This window comes from Spinacia oleracea, chromosome 2 (genome assembly GCF_020520425.1).
Source record: "Spinacia oleracea cultivar Varoflay chromosome 2, BTI_SOV_V1, whole genome shotgun sequence".
NCBI lineage: Eukaryota > Viridiplantae > Streptophyta > Magnoliopsida > Caryophyllales > Amaranthaceae > Spinacia > Spinacia oleracea.
Genome location: NC_079488.1, coordinates 103,164,278 through 103,177,651, shown reverse-complemented (window position 1 = coordinate 103,177,651; position 13,374 = coordinate 103,164,278). Strand labels below are relative to the sequence as shown.

General features: G+C 37.2%; 2 protein-coding genes across 3 annotated transcripts; both read left to right on the top strand.

The window, feature by feature from the left end:
• Positions 1-603: 603 nt before the first annotated feature.
• Positions 604-6,599, top strand: LOC110789200 (pre-mRNA cleavage factor Im 25 kDa subunit 2). Its single transcript, XM_021993849.2, has 7 exons — positions 604-818; positions 2,717-2,762; positions 5,114-5,207; positions 5,296-5,369; positions 5,535-5,621; positions 5,702-5,812; positions 6,033-6,599. The coding sequence occupies exons 1-7, from the start codon at positions 694-696 to the stop codon at positions 6,102-6,104; spliced, it is 609 nt and encodes a 202-aa protein (XP_021849541.1). The 5' UTR covers positions 604-693; the 3' UTR covers positions 6,105-6,599.
• Positions 6,600-7,975: 1,376 nt separating this feature from the next.
• Positions 7,976-12,864, top strand: LOC110789182 (acetyl-coenzyme A carboxylase carboxyl transferase subunit alpha, chloroplastic). Of its 2 annotated transcripts, none has more exons than XM_021993832.2 (11): positions 7,976-8,267; positions 9,042-9,464; positions 9,683-9,757; positions 9,952-10,059; positions 10,149-10,309; positions 10,410-10,524; positions 10,621-10,775; positions 10,888-10,939; positions 11,035-11,103; positions 11,431-11,508; positions 11,724-12,864. In XM_021993832.2, exons 2-11 carry the CDS (start codon positions 9,066-9,068, stop codon positions 12,726-12,728), a joined length of 2,217 nt encoding a protein of 738 aa, XP_021849524.1. In that variant the 5' UTR covers positions 7,976-8,267; positions 9,042-9,065; the 3' UTR covers positions 12,729-12,864. The 2 variants fall into 2 exon arrangements, with proteins under 2 accessions (XP_021849524.1, XP_021849532.1); XM_021993840.2 differs by having other exon boundaries at positions 8,045-8,267; positions 9,047-9,464.
• Positions 12,865-13,374: the final 510 nt, after the last annotated feature.

Sequence of the window (13,374 nt, the reverse complement as noted above, 5' to 3'; positions counted from 1 at the left end):
GCAACAACTTTGCTCCCCCTAAATGTATCTTCATCACTTGGCTCGCTTTACATGGGCGCTTAGCTACTTCGGACAGGCTCAGCAAATTTGGAGTCAATATTGATCCTTTATGTGTGTTTTGCAAACAGGAAAATGAAAATTTGGAACATTTGTTCTTTGAATGTCAGATTACTGCTGCTGTTTGGGTTTCTCTTCTTGGGTGGATGGGCTTTCATAGAAAGGCTGAAAATTGGCATAATGAGGTTCAATTTGTCAGCCTTCAGATCAGAAAAAAACACCAAGAAACACCAAGTCTACAGAATGACATTAGCTGTTACTATTTATATGATATGGCTAGAAAGGAATAGAAGACGATTTCAGAATCATTTCCAGGATACTAGCAATTTGCTAAAACAAATTCTAAACACTAGACCCAATTTTGACCCGAGACCCATTAGACCCATTGAATCTGAGTATGGGTCTAAATTTTTCAGACCCAATAAATCTGAAACGGGTCTAGGTCCACCTAAAAATATGGGTCTGCGTCTGGGTCTCACCAGACCCGGCCCAAATTCGGGCCATGCCCATCCCTGTCCAAGACTCCAACCTCAGTCAAGACACGAAACATTTCAAGCAGCTTCGGACTTTCGGAGGATTTCAGAGACAGGGTGCACTTCCTTCCCGCGTCACCGCCAGTAGCAAAGAGAGAGAAAAATGGTGGCGTCTCCGTCGTCGGTGGTGTCAGTATACCCATTATCAAGCTACACCTTCGGCACTAAAGAACCTAAGCTTGAAAAAGACACTTCTGTTGCCGATCGTCTAGCTCGTATGAAAGTCAAGTAATCCCTCCCCCCTTCTATTTTTTTTTTCATATTTTCTGGCTCTGATATTAGGTGAATCATATAAATTCCATATTTCTACTACAAAGGGGATTACTTTGGCTATCTTTTGATCTGTTTTTTGTATATATAAAAATTTGGGATTTTTTTGTTTCATTTTGTTTGGGCAAACTGCGTGCTGTTGTTCTTCCTTGGTTGAATTCTGTAGCATGCAATTATTTGTAACAAAAATTTAAATACCCAATTGGAAAGTCTGAGCTTTTTTTTTGGCAGATTTCTTATTCATTGCTGATTGTTGCGTTAATGGGTGCATAATTAGGGCAAATCTCGTTCTAGGGTTTTTAGATAAACAGTGTTCTTTTAAGTGTTGAAAGTTGTAATTTTGTAGAAGAATACTGTTTTCTGTTTTTGGGCATTGATTGATTTTGTAAACATTTAGGTAAATAGTTAGATGAGGCAAAAGAAACACAGGGTAATTGGACTGATTTGATTTTTTAGGTTAACTTGCTGGGAAATGGACTAGTATGGTTAGTCTAGCAGTTATAGAAGCCAATTTATTATGAACTGGATTCCTAGATTTGTAGGATGTAGTGATTTCTCTCGATTGTTACTTTGGATTCCCGCTTTAGGTAATGTAACCTTTCCAAATTAAACAGATAAATTCCACAAAAAATTTGCTTCATATTTCCACTTTCCTAAGAAAGTTTATGTATCTAAATATTTTGAAATAATTAGTTATCTTGGTGAGGAGATAATAAATTATCAATGGGGACATAGTCAGCTGTTTGTGGATACCAGTCATCAGTATGTAAAGCTTATGTAATCAATGGTTTTAAGCTTTCTGTTTAAAATTAGCTTCATGATTGATAAAAGATACAGGTAATTGATGAAATGGAAGTGGAAAGGCCAACTATAGTCCCGTGTCCTGGCTAGGTCAGTGTGTAAGTTTCTGGGACCGGATAGGGTAGTGGTATAATCTGTCTGGCCAAGAGTCTCTATGTACCATGTCATTTGCTGAGACTATGTACTTTTTACGGCTCGTTTGGTAGCCGGTAATAAATCTTGGGAATGAGAATAAATCTGAGTGTGATTTGGCAAGGAAAGTAAAGTAACTTCATAATGTTCATGGTAATGGAATATCATCCCAAATCTGTGCTTTTCTTCAAAAATCTTCAATCCCACCCAATACCACCCCAAATGGTAATGAATAGCAATGAAAAATGATGAAGTAAATGAGACAATTTGGGGTGAACTAGCATTACTATGAAAATGGTTATTGATTTTCCTTATAAATTACATATAAATTCATTTCCCATTAGCACCATTTATTAACAGCTACCAAACAACCTATCAGAGTCATGGTTGGATTCTGAATGAAATCTTTGAATTAACCACAGCTGTGATTGCAACATGTTCATTCATTTTACGGTGGCCATTGCATTTTGTAACACCATCATAGGACAGGGAGTTGGTCATAATTTAGTACAGCGGCATAAATCATAATTTATCCCTTACGCTGTATTAAGACAGAGAAAAAATGAAAAGCAACCTTGTATTTATTACTTATAGTAACCAGACAGAGCAGAAGATGTGGTATGTTGGATGACAAAATAAATGAGTCATATCTTCGATTGATCTTACCCCCTTCTCTACCAACTACCAATTGCATATATTTGGAAGTGATGGAAACCCTTAAGATGGCTTTATAATTTGCACTTTTTACTGGTATTGTTGCCTGTTTGAGGATTAGGTCTTATCTTCTCTCATATTTGGCTGCAAAATTAATGTTCTTCTGATGTTGATGAATAACTGAAATCCTTGTGTGGTACTAATTTCAATTCATCAAAATTCTATGATATAATTGATATCATTTGTTCCACTATGTTTTTCATTTACAGTTACTTCAAAGAAGGCATGAGGACCAGCGTGGAAGGCATTTTACTGGTGAGTTTCACTTGGCACTTGGCATGTTACTGATACTATTCATGGACTGTAACTGTGCTTCCAATTGGAGATGGAAATCATACATCATGTTTCTTTTTTTGTTTGCCTTTTCTTCCTATCCAATTCATGTGTGTTCCCTTAAACTTAACTGTGTTTGGATCAAGAGTTTCTATTTGGATCAAGAGTTACTATTATCAGTATTTCTATAAATTTAGCGGTAGTGATAGTTGTCTGTGCATTATGGATAGCAAATAGTCATGTGGCTTTTCTTTAGTATCCTCATATCCCAGGCAAACCTTTTGTTACTGATTTTTTCTGTTAATCTTCGTGGTTTTACTTTTGATGCATGATTTTCTAGTTTCTCTCATGTTGGGCTATGTTGCTCAGACTCTTATTTGCGTGTCGTGCCCGACAAGGGATCGGAGAATCCGATACTTCTTTGACACTCTAGATGTAATAAATTTCATACAAGACCACTATATATTTAGGTGTCATGTCGTGTCGAAGGATCGGAGGATTTGACACCTGACACCCTCCATCAACCAGAGTGTCGAAGGAACATAGATGTTGGAGACTCTAGTAATTTGTTTGTTCTATAGGTTTATTTATTATGACGGGAAAGGTTTTCTGCTGGGGTAAGGCTGCTACTTTCTACATCTTTGCAACATACTCCTATATCTTTGTTATTGAGACTTAATGAGAGAAGTTTTCGAGTTGAAAAAGATGTACTTGTTCTTAATCCATGACGATCGTAGTATCAGAGGATTTGTGCTCAGAGAGAGGGGAGAGGAAAATGATCTTTACTCAAATTATAAGGAAATAGAGAATTTAGTGGCAGTTTTGAGTTCAGTTTACGATCTTCTTGATATTTTGAAATTGTTAATATCTTCTTCTTAGGTTATGTATGTAAAAATTCTGAAAAAGGTAGTTGATACTTCTGGGACGCTTTTTCATAGAAGTATTTAGTTCTCCATCCTTTATAGTTTTCTCATATCATGTTCAATAGTTCAACCTTCCGTTCTCATATGTGGAGTATAAACAAATGTGGGCCTCCAGACCTGCATATTGCTTGGGTACCTTTTAGTGGCTAGAAGAAGAATCTTAAATTCTACTTGAACCCGAACATGGTTTCCCAAACCAAACTTGAGGAAAATACATGAATATGATTAACCCCTGTTCCTGTTTAATGAATGTTAGTGAGATACCAGACTACTAATAACGGTAAAGTTTTTCTGCGGCTTTCTCATTGAGGGTTATGGAGAAAAGATTAGATTACAATATTCATTGTCTTGCTGAAGACCTGGGGAAGCTAAAGAAAGCTGTATGTTGATTATGGAAATTGGAAAGGGAAGAACATTTTCCTAGAGAATGTGGAAACCTGGAAGGAGAGGCGAGTCGTGATCTTAGTTGGTCCAGTATCAAGGCATTGTTTTGACAGTATAGTAGTATATGATAATTGGTAAAGGACACACGGAGATGACTAAGTTGTTAAAGAGTAAAGACTATTTTCTGGGAAGTTTTGTGGACTACAATTTTTTTTCTGAGGGAAGACTACAGTTTTCTTTTGAGGACTATATTGAGGCTTAGTTATCTGACTGTATTATTTTCATTTGAAGTCTATGATTTACTAGTTGTGGAGTTTTTAATTCTTTTAATGCTTGAGCTTATCCCAATAGCCTAGGTTAATAGCCCATCTATCGCAAGATTCTGAAAGTCTGATACCAATGCCATTATTTCTTGAAATTCTGTATGTTCTGGTACATGGAATGGGTTAGGTATGCAATATCCTACTTAGTTGTGCTAAACTACTCCACATCTACGCATCCACTTGAGACATTTTAGAGTTTCAAATATCTGATGTCTGTTGGAAAGGGAATGAGAGGGTCGGGATTGCTTGTTTATTTATCCACAGAAAGAGAGAACAGATAAGATTTCTTGCCTGCTGGAATATAAGATAGACAGAGGGATAACTAGTAAGAGTAAACGGGAGATAGTTGAAAAGATGAGAAAGTACACAAGTCCTTCAGGATCTGGTTATACCCCTTTTACGTGGCTGTGGATAATCTTCCAATATCTTGAAGTATAGCATATGGATCTTGGAATTGATTGAATGCTTGATTTGAACTTACTGAAAAGGTGTAAATGAGATAGACGCATGCAGCTGAGCCCTTAATGCCCTAAGAAATTTTGAAATCCTCTTGTTTGTTTGGGTTGCTTTTATCTGTGGTACTCCATATGTCTCATCAGAGCTTTTACTTTTTACGCAAACATGACTTTGGAATAAAACTTGTATTCAGAAATATTAGTATATGCTCCCTCTTATCTTATGTCATTTGGGATTTATCGGCCAGGTCCAAGAGCATAATCATCCACATATTCTTCTGCTACAAATTGGAAACACTTTCTGCAAACTTCCTGGTGGTCGTTTGAAGCCTGGTGAAAATGGTATGGCAGTATTAAATTCCTCTGAGTGCTTTCACCACCCAAACTCTGTTTCTGACTGTTTATTTTGTATATATTTTTTTTAAAACAGAAATCGATGGATTGAAGAGAAAGCTTACCAGCAAACTTGGGGCTAACTCCAGTGCTCATCAGCCTAATTGGCAGGTGTGATCCTTTGTTGTCCTTTTCTTCCTAATCATCTGTCTCGGAACTCTTCTGCTCTTTCCTTTATTTTTTCTGTTATTCTGGCTGCTCATTAAGTGTTGAATAGTAGAATTCTAGGAAGACATATCCTCAGAATATTAAGTTCTAAATTATTTGATTTTTCAGATTGGTGAGTGTGTTGCTAATTGGTGGAGGCCAAATTTCGAAACAGTGATGTATCCCTACTGCCCCCCTCACATTACAAAACCCAAGGTGAAGGATATATCTGAAGGTGCTCTTTTATTTCCTTGAGGTATTTCTAAGTATGCTGACCTTGAATGATTTTGTGACAGGAATGTAAAAAGCTTTTCATGGTCCACTTGCCAGAGCGAGAATACTTCGCTGTACCGAAGAATCTGAAATTGTTGGCTGTGCCACTCTTTGAGCTTTATGACAATGTCCAGGTAAGTTTCGATTCCAGTCAAGGAACTGTTATTTCCTTTTATGGCCTCTCATATGGCACTTTTTTTTAATCCAATAAGCATAAATCACCCCAAATTAACACCGGATTCGTAATTTCTGAGCGTCCATAATCTGTTCGATCTTGCGTTTATTCTTTCAAGCATGTAATGTCTTGGATGAGTTGTTTACAAGAAAAGTGAAATGTGTTGTTTGGTGTTGCAGAGATATGGACCGGTGATCTCCACAATCCCTCAGCAATTGTCAAGATTCCAATTCAACATGATCTCTCCATGATGTTGTAATCTAACTAAGGCTTTGCTTAAGGTTATGTGGTGCACTGATCAGTTTGGACGGTAGTAGTGCCATAAGCAGCAAGGCAGTGCCGTAGCAGCAGATCCTCGCTTTATGGAAGCCCAGCTTCGCTGGTTTACTGAAATAAGTTTATTATTGACTTGGGCGTTAGGAGATTCAAGGTTACATTGTTTTCGAAGTGTTTGTACTGATATGTGAATTCACTTAATTTCTTGTACAATGTTTGTTTTAGCTTTTAGATTTTTGTTGGCCCTGTTAAAAACTTCCTGCAGAGTGTTACATTGTTTATTTTATGGTTAGAGAATTTAGAGAAGCTTAAGTTAAAGATTAGGTTTAGCCAACAGTGGCTTTTGTACTTGTCAGTGAATAGGAAGGTAGATTGTGATTCTTCCTGCAGTCCAATGGAGTTCAAACTGGCTAATATTAATGCCCTTTGTTTTTCCTTTTTATAAGATACTTGTAATTGCTTTGTGCTGAGAGAGTTCGATTTAGATTCCGAGTATACTCAAATGTTGACAGATGGAGGCAGGTTTGGATTCAAAGTCTCGGCCCGAACACACTTTAATCCAGCAGCAATATACTGAACTGTTTACAATAAGAGTCGATCGACACCTCTATGTGCCTACTTACATAGTTACATACATGTGTAGTTGTGTACCATACTACCAATACATGTGATGGACATGTAGACGCTAGGCAACAATTTAGGCATGTTCGGGTAACAGGCAACAATTCAGGCATGTTTGGCAAATTTTACACTCTCTTTTCCCTAAAATATAACCCCATACTTTAAATTTGCTTTGTTAAGAATTGAGTATAATCAAAAGTAAATTTTACTTAGTAATTTTACTAATTACTATGTTAGTTATTTACTTCGTAAATTTTAGCTATGAGGCAATCTTTAGGGACGGAGAGAGACAGTATTTGTAGTAGCATTTGATTGGTACTCTGTACTTCATTTTTTTTTTGGTTCTACTACGAGGAGTTCCCACCGCCTCCGGCGAGGTAATCTCCCGTGGGAGTTTGCATGGGTTCCTCGATGGGCAGCATCCCTCCCAATTGAGATTTTTTCCATTCCCAAGGCTCGAACCCGAGACCTTGGTTAAGGAGCAAGAGGCCCTTAACCATTCATGCCAACCTCAATTGGTGGTACTCTGTACTTCATAGTTGTTGAATGTTGATTTTTGATTGGTAGATAATACAAAAACAGGACAAACGTATTATTACAAGTTATAGATTAACTACACTAAACTGACTAGTAGAAAAAAAGAACAAAAACATATTTGTGATGGGAGTTTTTGCATTGCTTTTGTTTGGGACATTATAATGATCTTGTTTGGCAATTGGCTGGTGGCTGTTTTACTTCGCTTGTTTAACTGGTTGTTTGTGTTGGCTTTTTTTATGTTGGATGTTTGACTGTAGATTTTTAAAAAATGTGTTTGGTAAGTTGGTTGTTGATTACTAGCTGTTTCATAAAGTATACTTAGTAAAATGAAAAGTCAACAACCAATATAAAAAAGCTACTCTTCCTAGCTTTTGGATTTTGGCGGAAAAGCCGGTTTACCAAACATCTATATTGGCTGTTTGACCAAATGAAAAAGCCCAAAGCTAATAAAAAAGCCAACAAAAAGCCAATTATCAAACAAGCTCATGTGAACTCCTCCCGTTAATTATTTTTTATATGTATATATAAAACGTTAATTTTAGTAACGTTTCTCAAACGCTATTGCAAACCTTGAACATTTTTTATTTCTTTTCTACCAATGTTTTCGATTTAGTCAAAACTTTAACCGCTACCTCAAAAGCGGATGTCATACTGTCGTACCAGCGAGGCCAAGTTTACAAATTACAACTACTCCGTACTCGTCTACTGAGTACCGACTACTGAGTAGTTAAGTTCCCCAAAACGAGAAAAAGTGTAAAGCAGTTGGGTAGTAGGAGGACCCCAGTAAAGGCAAGAGGTTATCTGAATGTGATAAATTCCACCCATAAGTCGTTCTCTACCGCGTGCTGGTGCTTATACAACATGCAAACCATTCTTCAACTGTTCCTCATCTTCTCCAAATAACCCCACTCACTCAAGTCTCAAGATTTTCCATTTCACTGAATCAATGCATTTGAGTCACTCAGCTGCCACCAATTTCGGTATTTTTCTCTACTTTCATTATTGAATTTTAATGGTTTGATTTGGCATAGAATGAGCAAATGGTGTAGACGGGATTCAATTCTTGATCATGGGTATAACTAACTAAGCTTTGTCATCCTTTTTTTTTTAATTTGAATTGTTATTTATTGGTTATTCATTGTTCAGGTGATGTTATTGGGTTTGTATGGATTTGTAGATTCTTTTTTATTTTCATAGGTTGTTTATGTACAAATTACAGTGTGTTAATACTCTGTGAAAGTGTGAATTACAATTGGTACGTTGATGAGTGGTACACTTTCGGATTCGTTTAACAAAACTAGGTAGCGAATTGTGTTCCCGTACCACCGGGAACGGGTAGGGGGATTCGAACATGTTAAATTGATGATTGTTAGTTATGAATGATGTCTACTAACCATGTCTTGGCCTAGGTCACATGTTCGAATTCCCCCTCCCCCATTTGTAATTTATAATGCTCTTGTGGCTCATTCACACCAAACTAAAGAAGTTATTATTGATGTATTGGCCTAAGTCACATGTTCGAATCCCCCTCCCCCATTTATTATTTGTAACACTCTTGTGAGTTGTGGCTCATTCGCAACCAAAAAAATGAAGTTATGAATGATGTCTGCTAATGATGTATTGGCCTAGGTCACATGTTCGAATCCCCCTACCCCATTTCTAATTCGTAACGCTCTTGTGGCTCATTTGCACCCGAAAAAAAAACAGTTATAAATGATGCCTAGATAAACATTTCCTATTTGTTTCCTCTTCAGTGTAGGTTCAGAACATTAATTTAAATGGCCACTATATCCATAGCAGCAGGGCATTGTGCTAGAGGAAGGGAAGTTGATGAACTTTTTCACACTAAATCAAGCTCATACTTTGGCGATGGCAATGACAAGGAGGTTGTTCTTGCTAGTAATTTTCTTAAAGGTAAAATCATGAGCCTAAATATGTGTGTGTTACGGCCCTTGGAACGCTCTATGGTTAGGAGAAACAGAAAAAGGATGAACATTGTTGCCAAAGTTAAGAAAGGCAAGAGTCATGACTACCCTTGGCCGGATGACATTGATCCTAATTTAACGAGTGGACATTTGAAGTACCTCTCACACTTCAAGCCTTTGGAGGATAAACCGAAACCTGTGACACTTGCGTTTGAGAAACCCTTGGTTGATCTCGAGCTAAAGATCATTGAGGTCAGTAACTTGACTTCCTAATTGCCTCATTAACGGTTTTGTATTTGCACTTAAGTTCATGGACATATCCTTTTCAGCTTAACTAGAAATGGATGCATATTTTACGCGGTTATTTAGTGGTGTGATGTGCTTTGAGTGTGTAGCTTTATTGATGTTTGAGTAATAACTGATACTTACACGTAAAATGGCTTTGAAAATTGCTCAACTTTTTGTTGCAGGTACGTAGAATGGCAGACGAAACTGGTCTAGATTTCAGTGGTCAAATCAGTGCTTTGGAGTCCAAGTATCAACAGGTAACAACAGCATATTACAAAGCCATTTAGTTATTGAGCAGCATTTTTTTTGGTTTCCCTGTATCTTTTGCTTGCTTTGTTCAATGTTAGTTGTAATTTTCAGGCATCATTGGCCTGTAGATAGCTGTAGTAACAAGGAACACTTCACACTTCTTTGTTTATGGTCAGCTGACACACTATATCATCATTGTTAGGCTTTAAAAGATCTGTACACCCATTTGACACCAATTCAACGCTTGAATATCGCTAGACATCCCAACAGACCAACTGTCCTAGATCATGTTCTAAACATCACAGAAAAGGTAATTTAGTTGTTGTTAATGGAAATATATACACTATTTCTGGGCATAATCTAAGGATCATGTTCTTGTGTTTTTCATACATCTCTAAGTGGGTTGAACTCCATGGAGATCGTGCAGGCTATGATGACCCAGCTATAGTAACTGGTATAGGGAGCATCAATGGTAGAAGCTATCTGTTCATCGGGCATCAAAAGGGAAGAAATACAAAGGAGAACATTTATCGTAACTTTGCTATGCCAACTCCTCATGGGTATATAACTATATATCCAAATCAACTAACTTCCAAGGGAGTTAACATTTCAGTGATTTTTTTTATTTTGGTTTTGATATAAAGAATGAACTTGAAACAGGTATAGGAAGGCTTTGCGCATGATGAAGTATGCCGATCATCATGGTTTTCCCATAATTACACTTATTGACACACCGGGAGCTTATGCTGATCTCAAATCAGAGGAACTTGGTCAAGTGGGTAGACAACTGTGTTTACGTGTGTTTCAATTCAACTTAATTAAGTTATGAAAACTTGATGATGAAATGTTTTGTCTCTCTGAATGATTGCAGGGTGAAGCTATTGCTCAAAACATTAGGTCAATGTTTGGACTGAGAGTACCTATTATAACAATAGTAACTGGTGAAGGTGGTTCTGGTGGAGCTCTTGCCATTGGCTGCTGCAATAAATTGTTTATGCTTGAGAATGCTGCTTTCTATGTTGCTAGGTATTCTTTGTTTGATTTCTCCAGTAGATGTAAAATTCATACTACAAATTCCTTTTCATCATTTTCCATTACTGCCAATAAAGCAATACATGTTTTATCGTTCTCTGGACAGCCCTGAAGCATGCGCTGCAATATTATGGAAATCAGCCCAAGCAGCTCCAAAGGTATACATGACCTTTTTCGCTCAATACGTTGTTAATAAGTTTTCATGAGATGCAGCGTTATAAACTGCATCATAACTTTTTTTTTACATGGAAAGGCTGCTGAAAAGCTGAGGATAACAGCCAAAGAACACCTCCGGCTTAAAATTGCTGATGCTATCATTCCTGTAAGCACTTCTAAATTCTTATATCTCTTCTTAGAATCAGCATAAATTGTTTGGATTCTTAGAATGTGTTTTTTTTGGGAGTGCATAAATGCTTGGCGGCTTGTCCATCTTTTTTCTGCATATATTAGCCCACGAAAACTTAGGAGATTTGACCAAATCTCTGACCCAAAAGTTTTTATTTGAGCTTAAATTTCCAAAAACATTGGTGTAAAATTTATCATTAAGCTTTATTCCTATGGAAATCTGCTCCAGATTTTTCAGCTAGGTACATCATCTTTCGTTAGTTGATTTTTTTCTCACGTTGTAAGCCTTGTTGCTTGTTTACAGGAGCCGCTTGGAGGAGCACATTCTGATCCTATTTGGACATCTCAGCAGATAAAGACTGCCATTCTACAAGCTATGGAGGTTAGCATCTTCCAATAGTCCTGTCTTTTTATGTATCTATTGTCCCATATTAAACACCTGTAGCTCAGTACCAAAGTGCATGATCAACAAAAAGCTCTTAGAAGTACAATGGTTCAATGCTTATATTATTTGATGATACATAAATGAGGAAATATAAGTTTCAAATATGAGAAGGTATTTTTATCATGAAAAATTTCCTCAACTTTTCATCTCAGGAACTGGGTAAGATGAGTACAGAGGAATTGCTTCAACATCGTATGCTCAAATTCCGTCATATTGGCGGATTTCAAGAAGGCATCCCAATTGATCCAAAGAGGAAAAGAAAGATGAAACCTTCAGAGGTTAATGTGACAACATTTTCTGATATAGAGACTGAACTTGAGAACTTAAAAAAGATGATTCTAGAAACAAAAGGATCAGATGAACAAACGGCCTTAACAATGGAAAAGCTACAAGCAGATGTTGACAAAGAGATGACAAAAGCGTTTGTATCCATGGGCTTACAAGGGGAACTTGAATCACTCAATTTAGAGTTAGCTAAATCTTCAGACCCGCTTTTGAGCCTTGCTTTAAGGGAAAAAGCAGATAGACTGATGCAAGAATTCAAGCTTAAACTGTCTAAACCAGGTGAGTTTATGGGGTTAAAAGAGAAGCTAGCAAAGCTTGAAACAGTAAATAGACTCTTAGACTTCAAGGTAAAAGGTGAAAAGATAAAAGCAGACATCAATGAGAAAGTACCGGAAACCGTTAAGGAGAAGTTGTTGCTGCTAAAAACTGCTCAAGAAAAACTACTACAAGGCGAAGAGATAGATAAGGAAATAATAGAAGAAATAGAGACTGCAAAAAAAGAACTTGAGGAGGTTTTGAAATCATCTAACTTGGAGATTGTTGGTACGACAAAGCGAGTTGAAAGAAGTTCTTATGATATGAACATGAACAAGAATCTTTCAGTGTTGAACGGTGAGATAAATGCACAAATCGAAAGGGCTATAGATGAGGCAGGTCTTCGAGAGAAAATAGAGGAACTGAAGACAGAGATTGCTGAAAACTCGAGCTTGGAAAAGGTGGAAAGATTACAGGACGAAATAAAGGAGAAAATTGTAGCTATTATGAACGTTGAATCTTTGAAAGTGAAGGTTGATAATCTGAGAAACGAGTTGGCGTCTTCTCCACATGAAGTTTTTCAAGGTGACATTGGTGCATATAATGGAAGACCATGATTAGAAAACCTAAGAGTTTGTGTAAATATAATGTCAAAGATAATTTGGATTATTGTGAACTATAAGAATTCCAACTAGTTTTGTGTAAATTTATACTTCTATTCTAATCTTTCATTGAATGTTTGAGAGCGACTTAGTCACTATCTATCTATCTATCATAATCTCTATTATATAAGTGAAGAGAGAAGGGGCATTTTTGTAACATCACTTTTTGTGTCCCCAATCCCCATTTGAAAAGACTAAAATACCCTCTCCCCTCTTACTCTTAAACCCTTCGCGTCTCTCCCTCCGCCACTTCTTCACTCTCGCCTCCTTCACTCAATCTCTCCTCCCTTCACCCAATCTCTCCTCCCTTCGCTCAATCTTTCATCTTCGATCTCTCCTCAATTCACTCAATCTCTCATCTTCGATCTCTCCTCCCTTCATCCTCAAGTAATTCATACAATCAATTCCTTTTATCTTTTTTATTTTTTTAATCAAATGCGTTTCGTTACTTCTCGACGTTCTTCACCATTTAATCGACGAGATTGACTCAGAGATTCATGGCGAGTTGACTCTGGCTCAATACCGAACTCGAGCTTCCTCCATCATTTCTGGAATTGCGGCGCGCGGGAACCTGATCTTTGCAAATTAACTTGGGCCACAA

Bases quoted from the DNA above. Each gene is read 5' to 3' on its own strand.
- LOC110789200 (XM_021993849.2), top strand. From the start codon at position 694: ATGGTGGCGTCTCCGTCGTCGGTGGTGTCAGTATACCCATTATCAAGC. The intron at 5,370-5,534 runs GTGTGATCCTTT...TTGATTTTTCAG, and splicing joins CTCATCAGCCTAATTGGCAG to ATTGGTGAGTGTGTTGCTAA. The intron at 5,622-5,701 runs GTGAAGGATATA...ATTTTGTGACAG, and splicing joins CTCACATTACAAAACCCAAG to GAATGTAAAAAGCTTTTCAT.
- LOC110789182 (XM_021993832.2), top strand. From the start codon at position 9,066: ATGGCCACTATATCCATAGCAGCAGGGCATTGTGCTAGAGGAAGGGAA. The intron at 10,310-10,409 runs GTATATAACTAT...AACTTGAAACAG, and splicing joins GCTATGCCAACTCCTCATGG to GTATAGGAAGGCTTTGCGCA. The intron at 11,509-11,723 runs GTTAGCATCTTC...TTTTCATCTCAG, and splicing joins CCATTCTACAAGCTATGGAG to GAACTGGGTAAGATGAGTAC.